The sequence below is a fragment of the Hetaerina americana genome, unplaced genomic scaffold (assembly GCF_022747635.1).
Source record: "Hetaerina americana unplaced genomic scaffold, ioHetAmer1.1.p SCAF_1, whole genome shotgun sequence".
NCBI lineage: Eukaryota > Metazoa > Arthropoda > Insecta > Odonata > Calopterygidae > Hetaerina > Hetaerina americana.
Genome location: NW_027286069.1, coordinates 4744032 through 4769522, shown reverse-complemented (window position 1 = coordinate 4769522; position 25491 = coordinate 4744032). Strand labels below are relative to the sequence as shown.

The window sequence follows — 25491 nt, the reverse complement described above, 5'->3', positions numbered from 1 at the left end:
CCAGAGCATGAGCATTTTTTTCTTTTTAAATTTTATATAAACTTTCTGGCCTCAATTGTTCAGGGCAGGGGCACATACACTCCATCTGTACACACCTCTGCTCCAAATCACTTGCATATCCCAGCTTGCTATATTGTTATACTTTACTCAGCATGGGTCAATTGGTAGGGTTGAGCCAACTCTTTAATTTCCATTTAAACACTAAGAAGATGGAATGTATTTTAAGGGAGGGAATGCATTTAAAACCTGTGGTTTTTGTACGGCATTGGGTACAGCAGCATAGAAGGCATAAACACATGCTAAGTAATCAAACTTCCACAACTCCTGCAGTTAGTTTTGGCCATATCATAAAAACTCAAATCCAAATATGTCATGTACTACATGAACCAAGCATATGCATTGAAAACATTTTTCCTCTTTTCAAAGATAGTATTGGAGATAAGTTAAGTTAATTTAAAAAATATTATACCAGACTGGGCTATAACTAACCTTCAAAACACACACAATACAAACACTCAAACTATGAACAACACAAACCGGACACACAGAACATAGGTAATTCATTCTAAACCAACCTTTTTCCAATTTGATCTCAAGTTAACATTGCATTCAGGCTTCCATTTCAACCCACCAAATAGTTGTAGTATACAATCATAAGACTATTCTAGTTGAAGTTATAATGCTGTAAAAATTGCTTGGACATTATTTTTTTGACCATTTTATAATAATTTACCAATATTCATGCATTCAACAGACAAAACAATTCAATACACATTATTATAGGCTTAACACTATTATTTACCTGATTGTTTTAGAAGTGGGAGTTCATGGCAGGGCCCTTAAGTAAAGATGCAAGGAAAAGAACAATGAAAATATGGACCTTAGTTTTATATGGTTCAGAAATTTAGTCAGAAGTAGGAGAATAAGCAAAGATTCAAGGCCTTTGAGATGTCAGCCTGTAGAAGAGTGTAAAAAATAATTGGATGAAAAGGAAAACAGATGATGTTCTAAACATGGTAGGAGAGAAGAGAGTTGGAAAAAGTTGAAGAAGGCTGGATAAGTGGATGCGAGAGATACTGAAAGGCAATGGGATTTTGAAGACAGTAATAGATGGGAGAATGAAGGGAAAGTGAAATGGAGGAAGGAAAAGAAATTTATGATGGATTTGAGGGAAGTAGGAAGTTCATTCAATGTATTCTAATTAAATATAGGTTTGAGAAGGTCCCTCATGATTATTTACTCCTGAGCATTGCAAAAACTTCCTCTTTCTTTGACCTACACTATCTCTTTCTTCAGAACTTTTGCCTGTCCTCATGCTGTATAAAAAGACCCCCTCTCTCCTTCATCTTCTCCACCTACCCCTCCCTTCAATCATGGCCCTTAACATGTAACACTACCTTTCAATATTTCCCCTGCCCACTTTCTCTGGCCTTTCAGGATTTCCTCCAGCACCTTCCTCTCTGCCCCCACCTTACTTAAAGCCTTGGTCTTCCCCTGTGCTCAATGAGCTTCCTCCATTCTCTGCCACACCCACATATCACAAGCCTCAAATCTCCTCTCACCATCCTAAGCTTGGTCCTGCAATGATTTCATGCGATGATAACCAGGAAGGCCTTGCCTCCCATGCTGCCGGGCATGGCATCCCGTAGGCTGAGGGCTGTAATTGTCAGGATTCATTATCTCTTTGTTTCAATCCATATTTTTAATGGGAAAGACAATTGAAGTATTTCCTACTGCCTTCCTCAATAGCATTTATGATGTGACATCATCACTGAATTGGCCACCTCAGTGGGGTCAGTTGCCTACTAAGGAACAGATGCTGCACAGGCCATTAGTCACCTAACTCCAGGCTAATCTGGTATGCGTGACCCTGCCAAGAGCAATCATCATTGCTACCACCAGTGCAGCTCTATAAGTCAACAGAAATCTCAAGACCTTCACCATCAAAGTGGTAGTGAGTGGGAGGGGATGTAAGATGAACACTGAGCTACAGAATAAGTAAATATAATAGAGGACATTATTTAAAATAACTGAAAAACTTTGTTAATTCCTTTTTATGTGGAATTAGCCAAGCTTTTGTGTTCTTTAAAATGACGAAGCAGTAACACAAGGTTATGCCTGAAACAATATCTGATATAAGGATATGTTATATCATGTTAATTACGGCTCATGAGTACAGGGTTGTGTAGTACCAGGGTTCACCAACAATCTACCCTAAGCCGGTAGACTACTAATAATAATGCAGTCACTTTACGGTTGAAACATTTATTGAACAACTTATAATACTGATTTCTATGATTGAAAAAAAGAGTGAAGCCTTTTTTAAAAATGTGGCTACACAGCTACATCAAAATTTGGGCAACTAAAATAAAGAAGTACACCTAAATATACAGATGGATTTCTGCTTTATAATATACTGTCAACTTTATAACCTAAATCGTATTCAGTAGAACCCAGACGATTGCTGAAAGCTTTTCAGTCCCTGGATCTCACCATGACAATCAGTACGACTAGGGTCTTCAGGTAATAAATTAATCAAAACATGATATCAGTGCATATCTGTACGCTTGGTCAATCCAGATAGCCCTGTCACAACTAACTGGATACAATGCAAACTCAATATTGCAAACCGGCTTAATTCAAAATAGTCTAATTCAAAGCTAAGAGAAGTCCTAAATCAATAGCATAGGACTTAGCACACTTTTTAGTAGGGATACTTAAAAATGTCTACAATGAAATTTGAAACCATTATCTGGGTCCATCACTAACAATCATAATGTTGACTTCAAAATCTTACTAGAGATAGACATGATATTAAATATTTGCATTCTGCCAAGTCATGTGTACTCATTTGCTCTCTTCACCATGCATTTATTGATTATCTTAAGTAATACTTTCCCACAGCTCAATACTCATCTAACACAGTCTTCCAGCTAACTTTCTCCCTCATTAGCACTAAGAATGAGCTCATAAAAACTCCTCCTTCCTTGTTTTCTCAACCTCATGAGAAGTTTGGCAGGGATATAATCTATCACCACAGCCTAATTCAAATTCATTTTGGTTAATGCCTTTTCTACCTCAAGAGTATTTCTAGTCATCATCTATATTTTTTGGCATCATATTACCTTTCTATATCCAAAATGTTGGACTTTTATCTTGACCATTTAGTTACTAATTAGCTTACCATTTACCCTCAATATATTCTTTCCACCTTGTCAGAACATCTCCCGCTCCAATTAACACGTCACCCATTGCATCTCTAAAAGATACTTCATTTTTTACATTCTGACAGTCCCCTAGCCTTTCTATAGAGTGAGCTCAGATATATGCAGACATAAGATACCTAAATGAAGACCATAATTGAAGGAAACATAATAGGCAAGTTTCTTGTTAATCCATTCCTGTTACTGAAAATCAGTACTTACTTTGATATAATTGGCCTTAGAAACATTGATATTTGATATAGATTAATTGGTACATACTTCCAATGAAGTATTCCAGATTATTATAGGTAATCTAATGGTTAAGGCAGGTTTTGGATTGACACGACTACCAAATAAATATCCTGTTCCTCCTAACAAAACACAACCAACATTCAGGGCAACTATTGTTGAAATTGCTTTGCAAGGGTTTCGTGAGATGATCGCAAAAACCTTGTCTCTCCTGCTGCCAGACATGACACACTGCCAATTGGGCAGAGTCCCATAGCTGCCAGGACTGATATTCTCTATACTGTCCATCATAAGTCTTGGGGATAATAATTGAGGTGGTTCCCCATAGCTGTCTTCAATACTGTTTTTAACATGATACCATCACTCAATGGCCCAGGGTCACATGACTTTGCAGCCGCCACACTAAGGAATAGACGCTGCATGGACTACCCCCCCTAACCTTCAATCTATCTGACATGGGTGACCCTATCAAGAGCAATTATAATTACTGCCAACAGCTCAGCTCTAGCGGTCATCAGAATGCACAAGCCCTTCCACCATGTCAAGGTTGTATTTCAAGAGAGGGCCATTTAAGATATTTGATCATAAATATAGATTTGTTGGATACTATTTAGCAGATAACAGCACTTAAGAATGTGACGATTAAGAATTGCCATTTATATTGCTGTGAGTGTACAATTAACTAGTTTTGGTCGATGATATATATGTTACCGAGTATCCTATGACTTTTCTTATTAATAGAGCATGTATTTATATTGTTGTGGAGACCAAGAGCTACACCAAAGGTCATGTAGCTAAGGTCAACTTCATCTTTGCTTGCTGTAAATCATGACAAACAAAGGTGAAGGCAACCTTAGATATGCAACTCATGGCACAGGTGTGGGACATTATTATTTTCTGTGGACCCTATGGTGCCTTTCGCTAAAAGTAGGCTAATGCTGAGTTTCTCTCCACCTTTCCCTGATTCCCATTAATTCCTAATGGTGCAAATGACCTCAGCTGTTCTCCCCTAATAACTACTACTTTAAACAATTTGAAATTGATGACAGCTATTCAAAATCAGCCATAAGAAAACTGATTTGCATGAAAAAGAAGATATTTCATTAATAAAAACAAATGCATAATTGTAATTTTTCCAAATGTTTTTAATTTGGGAGCGTAATAATTGATTTCCTGCATGATAAAATGGAAACCTGGGGTAGCACTATATATTCACTTTTTCCTCATGAAAAATCAAAAGGTTCCTCAAAACAGTAAAATGATGCTGCTGCAAGGTTGCTTTATTTTGACATTCCTTCTCTAGGGGCTGCCCAGGACATCAAGTGATGAGGGGCATGGCCAAAATTGGTAAATCCTTACATGATATCTAACCACCTCCAATTTACTTACCACTTTGACCCACCTGTTCCGAGTCATTTTTCCTGGTGTGTCTTGTACCCTTATATATAGGGAGTCATCCTCGAATAGATAGGTTTGCATTGGTTTCTTATTTATTTCCTGATATGCTTTTCAGCAAGGGACTATTTGAATTTTTTATTGGGGAACACTCTTGCTGGTGGAAATCTAGCTAATTAAGTAAAGTACGACCAAAAAATGTTCCCACTGTGCACCATTATTGACAAATCATGTAGCACTGATAGGCTTCTAAGATTATAAAAATATAATAAAATTGAAAGTATATAAATTATAAATGAAATGTAAAAAAATCATGTAGCACTGATAGGCTTCTAAGATTATAAACATATAATAAAATTGAAAGTATATAAATTATAAATGAAATGTAAAAAAATCTGGGGAATCTGCCAATTGATTTTGGGTTCCAACTCCACAAGTGGTGAATTACTACATGTTTTGGGTTCCGTCTTCAACCAAAATAACTCATTTCTTCAAGAGACTATTACAAAACTGGATGCAAATGTTTGAAAGAGGCATAACTGTCTTAGGCCAGGTTCTGTTTACCAAATGAGGAAAATATATGTTTCGACAGAATATTAATGCGTGTTGTACTCAAAGAAATTACTAGTTCTTATTTTAGGTTGTTTCATTAGCATTAGTACCACCATATAGTATAGGTTAGATGGAAGAAGGGACTGTCACAGTCTCAATCTTGCTTGAATAAAGCCGAATAACTATTATAAGATAGATATGCAGGTAGAATCATATAGACATACAGTATTTCAACCTGTGATGACAGACATACAATGATTTCCCCAATAACTTCCCACATGGTACATCATAAATAAAGCCCAGAGCATGTTACATGGTCAAGAAGGTGAATTTCACATTATTTTGTAAAATTTTTACCAAATCAATAACAATATAAGTTTCATAGGTAGCTAATACATAAGTAATCAGAAGAGCTATGACTGTTGCACTGCAACATGATTGATGAAATATATAATTTTATTACTGTGGAACGAAATGTAATAAACTAATTTTTTAACAAATGAAAATAGTGAACAAATACCATCTAATCATGAAAGCAATTAACCATTTACTAATTTAAATCTTTTGAAAAACTAAAAGTCATAATTTGATCAACAAAATCAAATTGATCATGCATGGGAGTAAATATTTCTTTAGATTTTAAATCTAAGGAAAAATATCATAATTGGAATACCTTTCAGGTAATGAAGTCAGTCTCTAGAGCACTGATGAAGGATCTGAAATTCAATTCAATATTTCCTTATAGTTGAAAAAAATTGCCATAAATTAAAATAAGCAAAACAGGTATACACATCAATTTACCTCGTGAGATTTAAAAATGTATACATGCAGACAAATGATTACTACACACATTCTTAGAGGAAGCTTTTTAAAAACAGAAAATGGAAACTAAACATGCACAGTATGTACAAGAGAAAAAATTATTCTCAAAATCTAATGTTTATAACAATTAAATAAGCATTTCATTACAACTCAGCCAGTCTGGTATTTTAAACAAACTGATTACATTGTGTTAACATTTTCAAGAGCAAACAATTTCAAAAATTTATAATATAAAATCAACTAATCACTAATGAAACATATTGCACATGGACAAAAAAGATGAGGGTTTGAAAGGTGTCTTTACGGATATTAAAAAATTTGAGTATCATATTTATTCTCTTAATAATTGTAAATCAGGACTGCAAAAGATAATATGTCAACCAAATTCGCCATATTTAAATTTGAAATAATCCCACAATTACTAATCTTTCATTAAGACTCATTTATATAATTAAATTTTCTAAGAGAAAAAATGACTTCTTCAGTAGAAAGAGCTGCATAAACAAAAAGTACAGGACTGTAACCACAACAATTCATTCACAGTAGGTGCTTGATTTAATAATTTTACTAACCTCTACAACTTTTAAAAATTCCCTTGTTTTTACTGGCCATACACCAACTCACAACCCCAACTTATTCATCCATGGCCTATTATCTTATTTATATTATTTGAAGGAGCAAGACAGTTTTTATTATAAAAAGGTTATCGGACTTATGGAACACCACTGGGAAAAGTGTATAGAGCTAAAAGGTGATTATGTTGAAAAATAAATACATTTTTTCCAAAAATGTTTTTTCTTTGCTGGGTCAGGTACTTCTGAGATTATCCTCATATCGGTTAATGTGAAAATATAAACATGCATAATGCTTGGGAAAGCCATACATTCCCAGACCAAAACTGGGCCAGATGAGGGAATGTGTGACTATGTGTGTGAGAGAGATAATCATTACAAAATTACGATGGTAAGATGAGAATCTTTCCATCACGATCAGGCAATTTAATATGGATCAAAATTCTTCAATCTGGACTGGTATGATTTAAGTCCAGCACAGGGGAGAGAAATGTTAAATGAACAAATGGGTTATCAAAAATAATTATCAATGATGCAACTTAAAGGCAAAAACAGATTTCCACTGCCTTTTAACTTGAGACTAAGGTGTCATAAAAATTGAGAATAAAGGCATTACTAAATTAATTAAAATTATAGAATAACAGATATGTAAAAAAACTCTCTACAAATTTTTTTCACCATGATGGCAAGAATTCAATATTTTATTCTTAAACAGAAAGAATAATGAAGATGACACTCGTACATTCAATAGCATCTAAGATGGCAAAAGCATGACACCTTTCGTTACACAGTAAACTCTCAATTAACCATTCCAATAGGCGCATGATGAAGCACAGATAATCAAAACACAGGGAAAATATAAGCAACTATTTACAGAAACCATTCTTTTTCATTCTGAGAGATTAGCTAAGTATTTTTTAGCAATGGAAAGTACAATTTTTCCATTTTTGAGTAATTTTTTTAAGGTTGGAATTATAGTTTTATAAGAAAACAAAAACTATTATCAAGTGAAGAGCAGAATGTAATTTCAACAGAAAGCTTGATCAATCATAGTGTCAGGAAATAAACAAATAATTGTTAAAGGATGAATATTAAAAAGAATCGCTGACACAATTCATATTTGTCATATGATACCAATTGAAATAATGAAGTGAAATAGTCGATGACTTATTTGCTGCATAGTGAAAACTATGGTTTTGCTCGTCTTCGAGAAGAATATGAAATTCCCAGGACTAATGACTGTGAGGGAAAAAATAATGGGAAAGTACGGAGAGCACACAAACTAAACCATTAAATGCTATTTAAAACTTTTGATTTTGTGAAGTTAAAAACTTTAACGAAAGTAGAGGTATTTCAAGTTCACATTTTTTAAAAACAATATTGAAATTTAACAACAATTATCTTTACCATGTCATTTTATTAACATTTGGAGGTACTCTGAAGAGGATAGCATGGATAATCTGCTGAGCGGATAATCAAGAGTTTACTGTACATTTAATGAAAATCACAATTCTCATTGAAAGTAGTACGGTAAGAATATGAATTACATATATAGTCCTTACCTTTAATAAATTAGATCCTGAATACTGGCATTAAAAGCATAAATTCATGCATTACAAAAACATTTTATCCATTCAAGCATTATTATTTTAAAATTATGATACTTCACCACCATTAAGAAATTACTCAGCATCTTACTTGTGAACAAAGATGTAATTTAGTTTTTATTGGAATTATAACAAGACAATATGTATAATTTCAACTTTAATCATATAAGCTGTCAGTTGCTGTCACAAAGGTGAGTGTCTTCTTCTCAGGTTCCAAATTGTTAGCAATTAGGGAGAAAGATAACTCCTCGGGGATATTTTCTTATGTGATTAAAAATTATATAAAACATACCGATTTTTTTAAGTAAATAATGAAAGCATAATCATGAGTATCTGGACTTCCTCACACTATTTGATACTGGCTTAATGCTGAAGAATAGAAGCAATAAAAATAAAAAAAACAAAGGTTTGAGATGCAGTCCTGGACAAAAGAAATGAGCCACCTTAAACGATACACTTTGCATTGAACAACAAAAACTTGAAGAAATTTGATTAATCTGCATACCTAGCTTTAAGTTTAAATGCTAAAATAGCTCTAAAATATCCATGCTATTTCACCTCTATGGCAAAGTATGATAATGAAATTATTGAAATTTTAGCAAAAGATAAACCCTTGGCAGTTGGAATTTTAGTAGCATTGCATATGCATTGAAAAATGCAGATAATACAGCAGGGGGAAGAGTTCACCTCCTCAGCTTTGAGGTTCTGCATAAAGAAATCTCCTATGTGACCCTTTGCAGAGATCAGGGTCAGCAACTATTAGGCCAAGTTTCAGAATATGAGTGATATTGTTTATTCAGGAAACAGTGAAGGTCAAGGGATAAATAAGGTGAACATTTCCCAAGAGAATTGAGCACAGAATTCACTTCTCCTAGGGTTTATTTTTTACCCTCATGAGTAAAAAATGCAAAATTTCAGTTGCATGAGTGCTTTGAGGTGTAAGGACAATGGAAAATGACAAAAGAAAGAGCATGCATTAGTCAGTTCCCAGATGTAGAATGGATGAAAGAAATCTTGGGGTTGTCTAAAAAGAAGGAACAGTTTTATTATCTTCTGACTTAGCCAAATGACTAGATTACATTGGTAAATGCTATAGTATAAAATGTTCATTCCACAGAATTTTTAATTCTACAAATTTTCGATTTCACAATCTTGAATTTTATTCATATGAAATTTAAAAAGTTTATTTCAGCCATGCTACTTAAAACCATGCCTTACTGAGAAGAGCCATTACACCTAGTAAATTTGGGGAGGGTAAAGTACTCTGGCAGAAAAAGATTCATATGAATTCAAAATACCATGGCAGACTGCATTATTCATTTAACTGGAAATGATTTTCTGGGATTTTCTCTGAAAACAACTTAAAGAGACTGATGTGTAGCGTAATAGGTTAAGTATCACTTGATCCTAAGGTTAGTAAAGCATAAAGTTGTACACATACAAATAATATCTAACTTTGACTCTCAATGATTGCCTTTTCCATTCTCATTTTTTTCTTCTCTTCAAACATTCAGTGAATTCAGCGCCACATAGCAAAAATCGATTGTTCAATTGATGTGGTTCCTTAAACTGCCTATGCATTGCTTGCTTGCTTAAGGAAGCATACTGTTTTTGTCCAGGACTGCATTTAATGAGTTTTGTGACTCTGTCATATTATGGTTGGGCATCTGGTCAATAATATTATCTTAATAAGATAAATTGCTGAAAGTATAGACTTAAAAGAGACTTGCTGGGAAATAAGATTAAAATTAAGAGAGATCTGATGAATGGTACAAGGTAAAACATAATTTTGACAGAAGGCAAATGAAGGTAGATGCTAGTTGAGATTGAGAAGACTAAAGAAAAGTAGTACGAGGCAAATATATAAAAAATTCTTATCAAATAAAGGATGGCACATTTTCTGCTGTAGAAAGCAACAGAAATCAAAAGAGAAGACCCTTAAGGAGAAAAGACTTTCGTAATTTTAATTCAGCTAAATAAGCCTTGCAAGATATACCTCAAATTTAAATATTACATGTTCAAATGAAAATATACAAATCAGTACAATCATAACACAAAAAATTGAACAATTCACAGACATGAATTGTGATAATTATTTCAAGCAATGAGAATATGCCCCCAAATGTAAGTCTACCACCAGTATCAACATAGATAAAGATAGAATGCTCATTCACCACAATATCTCAAGAAAAAGAATATTTTACAACATGCTAACTTTCATAATTTTATTTAATATGCATGAAATCTAAGTAGCTTCCTTCAACTCATTAAATAACATGTCTAAAACTATGATTTCAATGGAAATGTTCCATGAATATGATTTTCACTCATTGCCTAGATTCCAAATTGAGAATTTATCCAAATTTACCTGACGAGTATGCGGTCATTTATTAATTTTTTTCTCTCAACTTTATGAGTGCGATTACATACTTTTGTGGATCATTGCTCCATATGCCATTGGTATTACCGGTTAAATTGATCCTACTATGGTTTTTACTTTTGTCAGAGTCTGCACGCACATTGATACAGGTATATGCCCAAAAACAAACATTGTACAAATAAAAAAAAGTTCAAATCAAGAATTCCCAAAATGAATTTATAATAGAATATTTATAAAAATCATTATTTTCCCCCACAATTCCATAGATTCAACCATGAGAATGACTTGCATTTCATCTAATGCAACAAAACATGACGAATAAAAATTAGATCGGAAGTTATTACTTGATAATTTTTTTTCACTTTATATGACGGAAGTAATTATAAACAAAATAAAATGACCTTAACCTCATACAAAATTGTCATGCTTAAAAAGTAAAACATTGGCCAGAGGAAGCCTCAAGCATAAATTTCAAAATTTATAAATACAGGCATTGCATTAGTATTTCAATGCAACAATTTCAGAGTGTCAAAATCATTCGCCTTGACTGGGATTCGAACCCAGATCCCTCAATATCCAGTCGAGTGCTTTAGCCACTTAAGCTACCATGTTGCATTGAAATGCACATTAGCGGATGACTCCGTTAAAAGTTACTGTTGTGGCATCTCCCGCAGTTTCTTTGGAATTTGTCAAAGTGAAAACACCATAAATGTTTAAAGTTGGCTTTAACCTCGTGGACTGAGGCGCCTCGCGCACGACTACGAATGCCTGTGACATTGTATGTACGGTATTTCGTCACAACATCTTGTTCCTTTAAAAGCCCCAAACTTTCAGAGTTTAAGAGGATGCCTCGGTAGCTTAAGTGGCTAAAGCACTCGACCGGATATTGAGGGATCTGGGTTTGAATCCCAGTCAAGGCGAATGATTTTTACACTCTGAAATTGTTGCATTGAAATGCACATTAGCGGATGACTCCGTTAAAAGTTACTGTTGCGGCATCTCCCGCAGTTTCTTTGGAAATTGCATTAGTAATTAAAACAAAATATTAAAAAGTATAAGACTTTTCAGATGGAAAAGTAAACATTCTCTGCATGAAGGACAGTGTATTCTTGCACCATGCTTACAATACTTAATAGTAAACATTCAATTAAAATTTCATAGGTAAATAGGAGGCCTAATATAAAGTACCCATTTGTAAATGTCAAATATATACACAGGAACAATGCCTGAAATTAAAGGATTAAACAGAAGAACTCTAGCATTACAAATTCATTACTTCACCTTTGTTCTCAGCTAATTATAAGTTATTGAGAAAATCAATATGTTGGTATATATTCTGCTATAATAGGTCATTTTCTTCAACTAAATATGACTTTATAGAACTGCTCAGAAAATCACACACAAAATCATTCATTCTTAGAAATGCATATATATTTTCAAGAAAATGGTACAGATATTTTCTGAAATACTAACAAATATTTCAATTAATAGCCAAACAGTGCCCTAAAAAAGCAAAATTCTCCCATTATCAGTAAAATAAATAATTACTGTATTTAAAAATGCCTATCCAAATGCATAAAAACTCTGATGTATTAAATAAGGCACAAAATTACCAGGTAGGAATAAATATGAATTCACAGTAAGATGAACAAAAAATATCTTCATAGCTATTCTTGTTATACCTTACATTTCACAAAGTCTTTTGCTCAATTAAATGTAAATAAATAGCAAAGGTTCCAAACAGCTTCCGGGGATTTCCATCATGTAGGTTGCCTTTAAGGACAACAGTTTTGACCCCCAGCCCTGGAGGCATCTTTAGGCCAAAGTGATTTGTGACGCAATTGAGCGCTATAAATATTTGGCCAGTGCTGGCTGGCCTGGAGAGCTTTGATTGGCCATGCCAGTGTTTGACTTTCCTCAGGTGCCCTAATCGACTTCCCTTGGTGAAGTTGAATTACCCTTTTCCACATTGAAGTAAGGGTGCATCTGTTCTCACAGTTGAAATCTTTCTGATTCTTCATTATTCCCACAGCTTTTTTGATCAGTTTATGCTGAGAGGCAAATCTTTTTCATTTCTGTCGCTCTTTGGTCGTCCTTAATTGTGCATCTAATGAACCTTGCTGTTTGGCCAATGCGGGGCTCTCCACATGGGCACTTGATATCATATACTCCTTCATGCATGACACCAGGGATCTGGTCCTTATGTTTTGGGGTGAAATCACCACCTGCCTTTGTTGAGCCAAACCTAGTTACCATACTATGCTTCCTTATCTTTCCCACCATTCCATTGATGTATGGGAAGGTGGCATATGCAGCAGGATTTTCTTTTTCAGGCTTCTATTTTTGTCTTTTTCCTTCCGGGCCAGCCAGTGCCTCCCATATATATTGGCTAAATTGCAACACAATTCCCTTCAGCCTGAAGATGCCTCCAGGACTGGGGGCAAAATTGCTGTCCAGAAAGCCAACCAATATTATGGAAATTCCAGAAGCATGATGAATACTTGACCAAACAAAGTCATCGAAGCCATAAGAATAATTTCAAATAAATAGTACTGTATTCTTATATGATGATGGTCACTCAAAACTTTTCCTTTTTTTCTATAAAATATGAGATAGAATACAGGGAGAAGATCTGGTCGCCATATTCTGGTCGCCATGTGTAAAGTTCCCATGCCATCGGGCTTGGTATTATTGGGTGAACTACCATCACCTACTCAACTGACCTTCAGGTTGATTCCCGATTCTGTGTTTCTGATTTTAATGAGTTTGGATAGTAGTACTGTGTCTTAAGAATACTAACCAGAAGAAACTTAAGTAATACCAAACATTTATTATTTATAACTCCTATATACATCCAGGGTTGCTTCAGGTCTAGAATAATGATTTTTATAGATTTATCCGGCTCAGACTTAAATTTTTCCAAATGAAAAGATCAGTAAATTAGTGTAAATTGTACTTCTGCTACTTGTTATTGATATATTAGCATTGAAAATGCAATGATAATAACATGTAATCACATGGTGGATTTTATTTAAATATGTAGTAACATGGTGTAGTATGATTCCGAAGCCACTCCATTTTCATTTTGATTTTGAGGCACTTTAGAACCACAATATCTGAATTCCAAAGTGTTTCATGAATATTTCTGTCTTATAATGTTTTCCAGTCTTGCAGCAACCCTGACATAACAATCCGTAACTACTTGAGTTCCTTTATTTTTCAAAGCCTATGTAATGATTGTGATACGACATAATTAAGCCCTCCAAACAATACCAGATCTTCATCACACCCTACTCCAGACTAGTAATTGACATCTCAGTGTTCATTAAAGAAACATAGAAGAAGGAGTCAGACATATTTATTCATGTAGTGTAAATTTACAGGCAAGAAAACTATACATGCAACATATTAGATAAAGAAAGCCAAGATATACCATTGTTACAAGAGACAAAAGAATAGATATAATTAGATTTTGTTCTACATATTTTCACCAATAAACTGTTAATTTATTGAAAAATTAGATACAGAAACCAGAACATGATAAAAAGCACCACCTTAAGAGGGTTAATTAAACCATTTGGGCATGGCATAGGGCAGCAGTTTACCAAAACCTTGCATTTCACACAGTTAATACCTATGGAATTCATTCATGCGTGAGTCTTGCTAGTTAATAAAAATAACTAGGAAGAAAATGGAAATAAGGGTATTAATAGCAGCATATCACAACAAACCTTCAAGCCAACAAAACTCCAAAAGGTTACCCTTGTTTGACAATAATGATCTGTGACAGAATACAGTGCAAACATGAAGTCTGACACTTCTGGAACATTAACTAGTGCCGTTTATAACCAGTTCAAAAAAAGCCAACCATCATTCAATTTCTTGGATCCTTGAAAACATTATTACAGTAGCAATTCAAAACCACTTGAAAAAGAACATGTACAGACATATACATGAACATGTAGATTCATTCATGCTCAAAAGCTTAGTTGAGATTCAAATAATTTTTTCTCCATTTTAACCTTTAGTTAGTAACACAACAATATACAACATTCAATTGGTTGTTAACACAATCATATCATTAATTGAAAAAAATTCTCACTGGCTTACTCCCACATTTATCGCCTTACCTTAGGGATAATCATTTAAAATTTTGACTACAAAATCTCAACTTTGTAAAATCCCAAAAGAGTATATTTAGGGACCTTTATAATAGAAAAACACAGCCTTTTTCAACTCCCACATTTCCTCCCCTTCTCTCACCATGGAACATTCAACAAATCATTGTTTGTCATGACTAACTACAGCTGCAGTCAAGCTAGCTGGTTAATTCACCAACACCCAAGCAAGGGAAGTCAGGTACATTGAAGTAGAGAAAGCAAGAGAAAATTGACTAAAAGTTAGTTCTCTTCCAATAAAATGGGTTATGAGAAAGTGGAGCACGAACTTGAGCAATAGGGTGCCATGTTGTGTTCCACGCAAGCTTTTGTTGGGGAGGCTGAGGTGGGATGAAATTCGTGCGTGGGGAGGGGATAGGAGATGGAGAGGGCAGCAGTACCTTGCGAACAATACACGGGTATTGATTTGAGATGGTATCCCAATTGGGCGGTGGAATTTGGCTCAATGGTGACATGGCACAATTGAGCAAGAAATCATTGGTGTAGCGGATTTTTGTGGGGCGAGGAGGCACAGGGCGTTCTGGCTGCTTCTTTTGTTCCGCAGGGGCAGAAGTTACATTATATTTTGGTAGTGACTGCTTAAAGGTAACGTCAGATTCACCTGAAGTAATAAAGAGAGAGAAATTGTGTTAAAATTAAAGTTATGATGCAGTGATGGAATAATATGACTTCTTTCTACAATTAGTGAATATCGCTAAGGAGTTTCAAAAAAAATTTTTAATATAGGATAGTAAATATAAGTGCCCTTATCGACCTCTAGAAATAAAAATTTCACTTTTCCATGGTAATTCTCACTGTACTACCATTGCTGAGCCACTTTGGCATAGAATTACCTACATACATAATGTTTCAGTTTCCAACTGAATAAATATATCAAACTATGACATTAATAAGAAAAGCTTTTACAGGAAGTATTTAAAAATTAATCATTGACAAGTAGCCTATAAAACAGGAGGATGAGCCAAAGTGTTAAATCAAAGTTATTTTTAAATGACAGGTAAACCGTCTTTAGATGTAGGGTGCTAATGTAATTCTCAAGCCAACTTTGAGTTCTTCACTTAAATTTTGGTTTTCAATATATTACCAGCTGCAAAATAAACCCTTTGAGTGTCATGTAATGATATATTGTCATTTGTTACTCATACTGAAAGTGTCACCAATGATTAATTGTCATCCTTGCAACAGCCAAAAATAATAGTCTGAAGTGCTACTTATGAAATGCAGGTAGTGGTATCTGCCGATGAATATGCAAAGGGTTTGAAAATGTGGGTTTGGAAGCATAATGCTGTTTATTGTTACCCGTGATCTGTATTTTCATATACTTTAATGATTATAAGCTTAGATAAAGCATATTGTTTGTGCAAGACCAAACTAAATGTCTTATTGATCAGATTGCTCTATAATATAGATGAATTACCTGAATACTAAATAATTTCATCGATCAAAATGCCTAACTCAAAATAATATTTCCTGAGCATGACTATCAGCATTTAGAGCCAACAACTTACTTTTTGAATCATCTATAAACGTCCTTGCTCCATATGTTTCTATTAATGATGGGTCAGTTCGGTCCTCAGCCCCTATTTCCACTTTTTATTGAGACAAAATCCAGAAAGTTTAAATAGTTGAAGTAAGTTAACATTAATGCCTCTTTAATTTTCAATATTAGTCTAGATGCAGTGTCCAGTTCTAATTCATAATTGAGGCAGTGTCCAATTCTAATTCATAATTCCTAAGTTTGATTCTCACCAACTTTTAATGTTTTCTTTTCTTAAAAAAACAGCTTTTTTCCCACTTTCATTTAGCTGTTACATCACAGGTACTGTTAAACATGTCATAATTTTTAATCTGATTTTCCATGTTTTAATTGATTCAATGCATCTTCATCAACATATTCAAGAGTATTTTTCTTCATAGGAAGAAAAATACTCTTGAATACCTATTGATTCTATCTGAAGACATTTTGAGGCACCACTAGGAGAGACTCGATAAATAATTGTTGACCCCGATTGAGGTGGAATAATGTCCTCACCTGCTGACTGAGAGGTTCATTCACTCCTACATCAGTTTTCCTTCACCTAGGGCATGTGCATTTGCAATTGTCCTCGTCACTTCATGCCATTCATCCAAAGTAAAATGCAAAAATCTTGGATTTTTCACATTAGAGATGAATAAATAACATCCTGAGTGCTCCTTGGTACTTTTAGGGTGTTTTACAGCTTTCGTGGCATTAGATTACACTCTATTGCAGAGGCATGAACAAAGGGGCCTTATCTTATTGTACTATGAAAGAGAATTTCCACTTTCCCTTCCCTCATTTAATTGTGGTCCAATAAAAATGGTAAGCATCCTCTTTCTTTGGCCACATCCACTGGAGTAAAAGAGAGAAGAAATGCCTGGGCTACTGCAAAATGATTTCTTCTTGAGATACACCGCAGAAACTCCCTTAAAGAACACTTCTCATAGCAAGTAATTCACATACTGCGCAAAAAATACATTTACAAATTGGCTTCCTTAATGAGAGATTTCTCATAACAAGTGAGGAGGAGATGGGAATTCCCAGAATGCTTATAATGAAAAGGAAAATCATTGAAATGCAAGTATGAGGGGTGAGCGTGGCAGATCTAGTACACACATACAGTCGGTCAACATCAATGATTTGCACTATCCTCAAGACCAAAGACAATTAACGCGAAACACAACGGTTTCAGGTTTAACTTTGTAGAATTCCTTCATGATAAGGGTAATAAAAGAAATCTTGCATTAACTCGTTAGGTGGAAGTGCAAATTTTTCGTTTTACTCTCAGCAATAAAGGAGATTAGATTCTTTGAAGTATGTGACAAGAATTTCTATGCAACAGTTATATATTTCCAATGATGTTAAAAGGTTACTTCTCATATGGATAAACAAAAAAACAGTTGAAAGTCGATGATATTAATGACAAAAACATCAGTGAGAAGGGTAAAGTGATTTTTCCTGATCTCATTAAGAAGACACTAGGATCAATAATAGCTGAAGAATAGGTCATTAAGGGAAGCCATGGGTGATTCGAGAATTTTAAGAGAAGAACCAGGCATCCGCAGCATTGCCAGACATGGTGAAGCAGTTACTTGAAGGCAGAAAGAATTTCATTGGTAATTTTAAGAAGGTTGTAGACTCTGAGAGTTACTTGATACAACAGGTTTTTAATTGTGACAAGACGGGTCTCTTCTGGAAAAAAGATGCCTAAGTGAACCAATATAACAGCAGAAGAGAATGCATTAACTGACCACAATCCAAATTAAGAGTGTCTCAGGCCTGCTTTTTTGTCCAATGCAAGAGGTTATTTGAAAATTAAACCCCTGCTTGTTTACCATTCAGATACTCCACAAGCCTTCAAGAAATGTAAAGTACAGAACAGCAGGCTAAATGTGATGTGGAGGTCATGGTAAAGATGACGAACCGTTGGATCATATATTGAGAAGCATCATCCTAATAAGGCAGTGGCTATGCACGCTAAAAATTAATTTAATGATAATACTGTGTTGTATTTCCACAAACTTTTGAAGCAACAGCAAAAACAGATGCCTCTAGACAGCTTTCTAGTAAAAAAGAATAAGGAATATATGATAAATAATTAACTAGTTATTTAGATTTTTATTAATTATGGAATCGAAGTTCAAATTATTATAACATTCACCATAGTCTCCACATTTGGCCCCAGTGACTTTTTTATTTCAAAACTAGAAAACAATAACTCGGAGAAAAACAATTAAAGTCAAACAAGAAGCAAAACATAGCCTATCCTGCTTGCCTTCCAAAATTCTCTTTCAAAGATGGATCAAAAAAGTTGGAGAAACACTGGGACAAGTGTATCAAACTAAAAGGAAATTATGTTGAAAATAAAAAAAGCTACCCAAATATAATGTTATATTTTTTCCTATGGACTTATTGAACAACCTACAAAATATTGGCTGTACAATACCTAAGGTCCCATTAAAGATTTTCATCAAAATATATCTATAACATGTCTTACTTTATACACACTATGGGCTACCCTGGAGATTTATTCAATATTTTTTTGAAAAACTATAAATTTAATAATTGGGAATAGCAAAAGATGGCCACAGTAAAACAATTCAGAAAAAATGAACTTCTTTTATTTATTCCTTTAGAAGTCTTAATACATGGATATGGTACTTTGTATCGTAGGAAATAAAATGATTATGGAGCCAGTCAATAGAAAACCCGGATAAACCACATATTTATTGAACTCCTATGATATAGAGATAGGCCATCCATAATCATTGTCAGAGTTCAAGGTTGTTGGTATCATTGTACTGCAGCACTTCCACTTGCGGCTAAAATCAGTTTAGCACACAAGAGGGATTGACACTATACTAATTTTCGGTCTAGGAGCTTTGGATTCACTCTCTAAATCTCGAGTATTTTCTATCAAAGCTCTTCAGTACATGACTATTTCATCTGCATAATAGATCTGAGATCAATGCAAATCATAATCAGGAATCACAGTTTTCTAATGTTTCATAAATAGTTCAACAAAGATGCTATCAGCAATTGTGATTCATTGTTTATATAAGTAATATGGCTCCTAAACAGCCATGGCACACCACTACTTACATTGAAATCCTTAACAGGCAAGTTTTTGACAAGTTTTTACCCTATATCTTGTGCATCAGAGCCATGTATTTCTACTCCATTTACACACATGTCACTTGCAGACAGACTTAAGCTGACTCCTGGTGACATTAATTGCCAGACCTACCTTTCCATTTTACGTCAATTTAATTCAAACCTATGAGCAAATATAGAATCTTTTTCAAATTGGATAGCATGTACAGTAAAACCTAACTCCAAACAGAAACATTAACATCCATTTCTCAAAAAACTTCACCTTGTTTAATTACCAAACTCATGTTTTCTTTTATAGCTACTCTTCTTTGGTACCATTACCAAAAGTTACTTCAATTCATCTGCCACAAGATCCCATAATCATTAAATAGCTAGGGGTGCAGAGATTTATGAAATCACATAGAATTAACTAGCCATCCATTTCTCATAACTGGGTTGCATCTATAAAACGTGTGATGTTTAAATGTTCATATGAATTATATTTCATTTAGCAATAGTTTATTCATAATTTTCAATGTACATGTCGAATATAGGTTGGAATATTATAATTACTTTCAACCATATTCATAGAAACTTTTGAGCCAAACATAAACATATTTTGGCTGAGAGCAAAATGCTGCTTTTTGTGACCCTTTCGTAGGCCACCTGCTACTCACAGGCAGACTGTCCATATTGGTGAGGGTTTACTGCACTTAATCATTACCGAGTTGTGTGTAGTTGGAAAAAAAATGACATGAATTTTCTTTTCATTTGATCAGAGAAATTTAAACCATAAAATAAACCCAAGTAAGTCAAAGTTTGTAAACAACTAGTAAGATCTACATTTTTACAATAAAAAACTTCAGTTGGTTATCAATGACAATATTACTACAATTATTAAACACTAAATATGATAACTAATCAATTTCAAGTTCATAAAAAAATTTGTTTTGCATAGCTATGTATTACTACAGGAATCTATTGTATTAGTTTGAGTATGGAGCAGTCGGTTACTGGTAAGTGATTCGGTACAGATATGCATGATACACAAATTACAACATTCCTCAGTCACAAATTATGTTAATGCCAGACGAGTAAACACTCAAGGTTAATGGAAAGGTTAAAATTAACTCACCACCATCTTCAGATGAGGTGTTCTGATCAGCAGACTCATTGTCTTTACTTTGCACCTTTGCAAAACTGGCTCTGCGATTTTTCCCAGGCTCTCCAGCAACATCTTCATTGGCTGCCTGCAAAGAGTAATATGGAGAATTTGGGGAGAAAAACATTATGATGGCAGTTGACATCTCTCCATATTCTGAAAGAGAAATCTATGCCTAAGAATGATCCAATAATAATACATTTATTGACAATTCCATGGAATACAAACATTTTTAATGGTGTAATGAGAATTCAAATTGCTTGGAAATTAGAATGATGAATGACAAAATCCAATAACTTCATGACTCATACGTACAATGTTAGTGACTTTTTATATTCTCATTTTTTGCTTCATTGGACCAAACATCCAAAAGATACGTCAGTGAAGGATGTGGTAAAAGGAGGAAAGATAATTTTGGCACATTATTACCATTATTATTTAGTAGTCTACTGTTTTGCTTATGTTTTGGATGAACACACACAGTACACTCCTACACTTCTTAGCCTTACCAAACAAGAAAAAATCCTGACACCACATGTTACAATATTCTGTTCTTCAATATTACACATACTCCATCTCCCTCAATTCCATCCAACAAGTTTATCCTACCCTTACCTTAATTACCCACTATCTTCCCCTCAATCACTGTCTTCAACATTCCATCACCAATCAAAAAGCTCATTATCCACCTTTCCTGCCTTCTTTGGATTTCTACCGCCTATTCTTCCCCTTATCATGCAATCTTTTCCTTTATTTTTCCATCTATTACAGTGTACACCTATCATTTTGCTTCCATGACCAAGTTTCTGAGCTACACAAAACCAGGCTCCATATCAAATTTTTCATTAGTCTTTACATAACATCCTTAATTACCATATTTGTCAGAAATTCCCTCCTTCCTAAGTAACCTACTTTAACTTATGCAAATCTTCTTCTTATATCCCTATCACAGTGGCCATCTTGGTCAGACACTTCAAATATATGTAAACTGTTCTAACTCCTCAAGTTTTTGCCCTCCAGTTTTAACATTTATTCTCATCCCATACCAATTACACTGGTTTTCCAATGCACTCAGCAAAGTTTGCAAACCCTTGGCTGACTGGCAAATTAAAAGCTTGGCCATCAGCAAAAAACCTAACTGGTTTTATGGATTCCTGATTTTCATTCCAATCTCTAGTTCCCCCAAGCCATGTGAATTTCATATGGGCTTGAGATATAGGAGCCAGGCTTCTCCCAGTGCCTCCCAATGATTTCTTAGGAAGATCTGGGGCCCATAAATGACATCTGGGGCGATCTGCAACAGCTGTTTGTAATAACTTTACTTGGCAATTAAAATAAGAGAATAAAATCATTTCACAACATTAGTACACCTTATATTTTACAAACAACATTCCAATTTTATTCTGATACAAGCCTCTTGAAAATTATAAATATCTCGGTTTTGGGTTCGTAAATATGATAACCCTAACTATGGATGTCCTCAGCAGTGAATTCCTGATTCATTATTATTTATGTTTTTTTGTGTTCATTTAAAGCAGCCAGTCATAGGTAAATTACCAAATGTACACAGATTAGAATATTTATGTAACTAAATTATAAATACAAGAAGTCATATGTAAAAATAGCATACTTGCAGAGTTTAAAGCAAGAAAGCCCATGAGGCACATATTTGTGCTATCCTTTATCCAGGTATAATGCAAAATGATAGAGCAATTTCACAGTAGTTATTTGTCTGTAAGTAATTATTAACAATGATTTCTAGAGGGGTTTTCAATAGCTAATAATGGTAACTGACCAGGTCATCAAAGGATATGACCATCACCGGCCATTGAAAACCTTCCTATATTTCATATTCACATCTGGCCTAATTCAAAGTCTTTTTAACAATTATTAATAATGTCAACACAAATACTTTATTTCCTAAAAAGGATATAAAAGTTGCTTACTTTCTACCTATTTCTAATATGGACAACTAGAAAATCAATGCTGACCATAACTTAAGTTCACAAAAGCAGTTAATGGCATAAAATGGTAGACTGCTTGAAGTGCCCTGGTTACATGTAATGTATCCCCAAAATTAAATATTGCTTAAATTTAGTTTACCCTTTTTTTCACAGAATTTATTATATTTTAAAACTTTTTCTAACTATGATAGAAGTATGCAAATTTCATGCAACCTTACGGAATTTGATAGGGGATGAGAGGGTTATTGCCCCTTTCCGCTATATGTGGGCCAGAATCTTGCTGAACCTTGAACATTCATTATAATAATGGTGTTAATAACAACATTTCAATAAAATTCTCATGTTCAATTTTCATTTAAAATTGGCAGAATATTTTCACATCAACATAAATTTTGTCGCAACGAATTTTTTTTGTTACCAGTAGATTAACTACATCAATATAAGATAATTCTTTAAGAATGAAAAGTTAATAGCATCCTACACTCATTTTATCACCAAAAACACTTCTACTGCTTTCTCTTCGACCTAATCTCTTTTGAATCCCAAAACACACTGGCCCCTTTCCAGCATATGCGGTCGAATTTGCTTTCTTTGGTGCTGAACCTCCAGCTTCCACACACTGCTTCCACTGCTGTTTCATTTCTGGCATATAGTGGTGGACCCATGTCTCATCCATGGTGACAAATCGCCACACAAAATTGGTCGATTTTCTCTTGAATCGGTCCAAAAATTGCTGCAAAAATCATTTGTGCATTGGCTTTTGATCGAGGTTCAGCAAATGCGGCAGCCACCTTGTGCAGAGCTTTCGCATCCCTAATTCTTTGAGCAAGATATTTTGCACCCTTTCTTCCGACATCCCCATGGCTTTAGCTATCTCACTCACCTATCATCCGACGGGACATTGTGCACCTTTTCGATGGTTTCTGGTGTGGTAGCCATTTTTGGCTCTCCTTAACATGGGTCATCTTTGAGAGATGTTCGACCACGTTTGAATTTTATGACCGCACAAAATTCAAGTTTCTCCATTTTAAAGAAAAACACAAAATATGTCTACCACAACAATACATGTAAATAAACTACTTGTGATTGCAAGTTGAAACTTGTCTTACCAACTAATGACATGTGCACCCAGGCAGGAATCGTGAATTTTTGCTGATTGGAACGCCATCTCTGTCAGGAAAAGCACTTTTCACCTAACCCTCATATTAAATCTATTTTACAATTCAACCAAAATGATGAATTAAGTTGACCTCAGAGAGAATGCATATTTAACAAAATAATAAGTAAGTTCATAAATATCATGTGTGAAAATAAAAAGTCCAATCGCAAAAAGTAGCAAATTTAAAATAAAGAAATAAACTATTTGAATTAAAGGAAATTTATAACCTGAAACTCTTCTTCTGATGAACCTGGGAATAGAGGCTGACGCAGTGCTATGACTCTCAATTCTTTATTAACAACTTCCTCCATTCCTTTGAACTCTGCACCTTGCCCATTTTTGTTTTTACTTTCTTCAATTACACTCTTACCACTTTCTACATCTCTGGTTGGTTCATCCTGAAATTCAATTACCAGCTACTGAAATTTATTTCTAATGTTAAAAAAGAAAAAGAAAAGCATCAAAATCTACAAAAAAAGCACACAAAAGGAAATAAGAACACAATGGGGAGACAAGAAAAATTATTAACCATGAGCCAGTTAAAAATATCTCTCTTCAAAAGCTTTTAATGGACTTTTCAGTTATGCAATCCTGAGTAGTAATTTACTCTCAAAATTTTATTCTATCCTAAATATTGTTGGAACAGAAAATCTATACATTTTAGTTTGTTCTCTCACATATAAAACTACATGATCCTTTAAAACAAATAACATCACCATTTAACTTTACATTTGGCTATGTTGTGTCTTTTTATTATGACTTATGAAACCTCAGTTTTGGAAAAAAGTGTTTCCTAAAACATAACTTACAATAGACAAATTAAAGGGTGCACCAGTTTTTCAATTATAAAAAGAGAACATTCAAACAATACTGTGTCTTTAGGGTATATTGTTTAATGAAATGAATTCCAGATAGCCAATTCCTTAATTGCCACTGAAGCAGTAGTTAATTGCTTGCCAGAGAATGCAGATAACAATTTCCATTAACACTGTGGTCCCCACAAGTGGCTAAGTTCTTGCTGTGATTTGATTGGCAAGAGGCTCATCAGCAGCCCTAATTCATCAGGAGTCATGCCTACAATTTATGGCAACTTACAAAACCCCAAAGCGATAACAGAGAAGCACAACATGAACTGGAAATTCATGACATATATACAAATATGTTAGAATTATGTTAGGATTTTTTGTTTATAAAACCAGTAAAAATATATTATTAAATTAGAAAAATGTCCTATTAAGTGTGGTAGCAACATTTGCATGCACAAAAATATTAGCTCTAAAACCAAAATTGAATTTAACATGACGTGGCTCTCTCAAAGCCAAGACATTGGGTTAAATGCACTTCTAGCCCAGGGACAACATAGCCAACATACTTGTATATCAGTCTATGACACTACATGAATTAAGAATAAAAAAAACAATTTTAAAGATATCTCATAAATGTATGTACACACTTTTTTTTAGTTTCTGGTAACAATATTCTTGAAAACAGGTTATTTCAATCTATATATTTTGGTTCAACTGCTATACATCTGCTACACTGAATGTAATGGAATTATGTCATTTGGTAAATTACTAATAAATGCAGGTGCATTCTCGCTGTTCTACCCCCTGAGAATTGTGGTCCCATATATAAC

The 25491-nt window shown here is 34.2% G+C and overlaps 1 protein-coding gene across 3 annotated transcripts in view; it reads right to left on the bottom strand.

Annotated features, from left to right (window-relative positions):
• mxt (Eukaryotic translation initiation factor mextil) overlaps positions 1 to 25491 on the bottom strand; it is a 59438-nt gene that overhangs the window by 4670 nt on the left and 29277 nt on the right. Inside the window, exons 12-15 of one of the 3 annotated variants that reach the window (XM_071584959.1) lie at positions 24083 to 24253; positions 20706 to 20820; positions 15339 to 15559; positions 6073 to 6115 (exon numbers count right to left, since the gene is read on the bottom strand). In XM_071584959.1, coding sequence (XP_071441060.1) covers positions 6089 to 6115; positions 15339 to 15559; positions 20706 to 20820; positions 24083 to 24253 — 534 coding nt within the window. In that variant the 3' untranslated portion in view covers positions 6073 to 6088. Of the gene's footprint in view, positions 1 to 6072; positions 6116 to 15227; positions 15560 to 20705; positions 20821 to 24082; positions 24254 to 25491 lie in introns of all 3 variants that reach the window. The other 2 variants (XM_071584943.1, XM_071584952.1) reach the window with 2 other exon arrangements.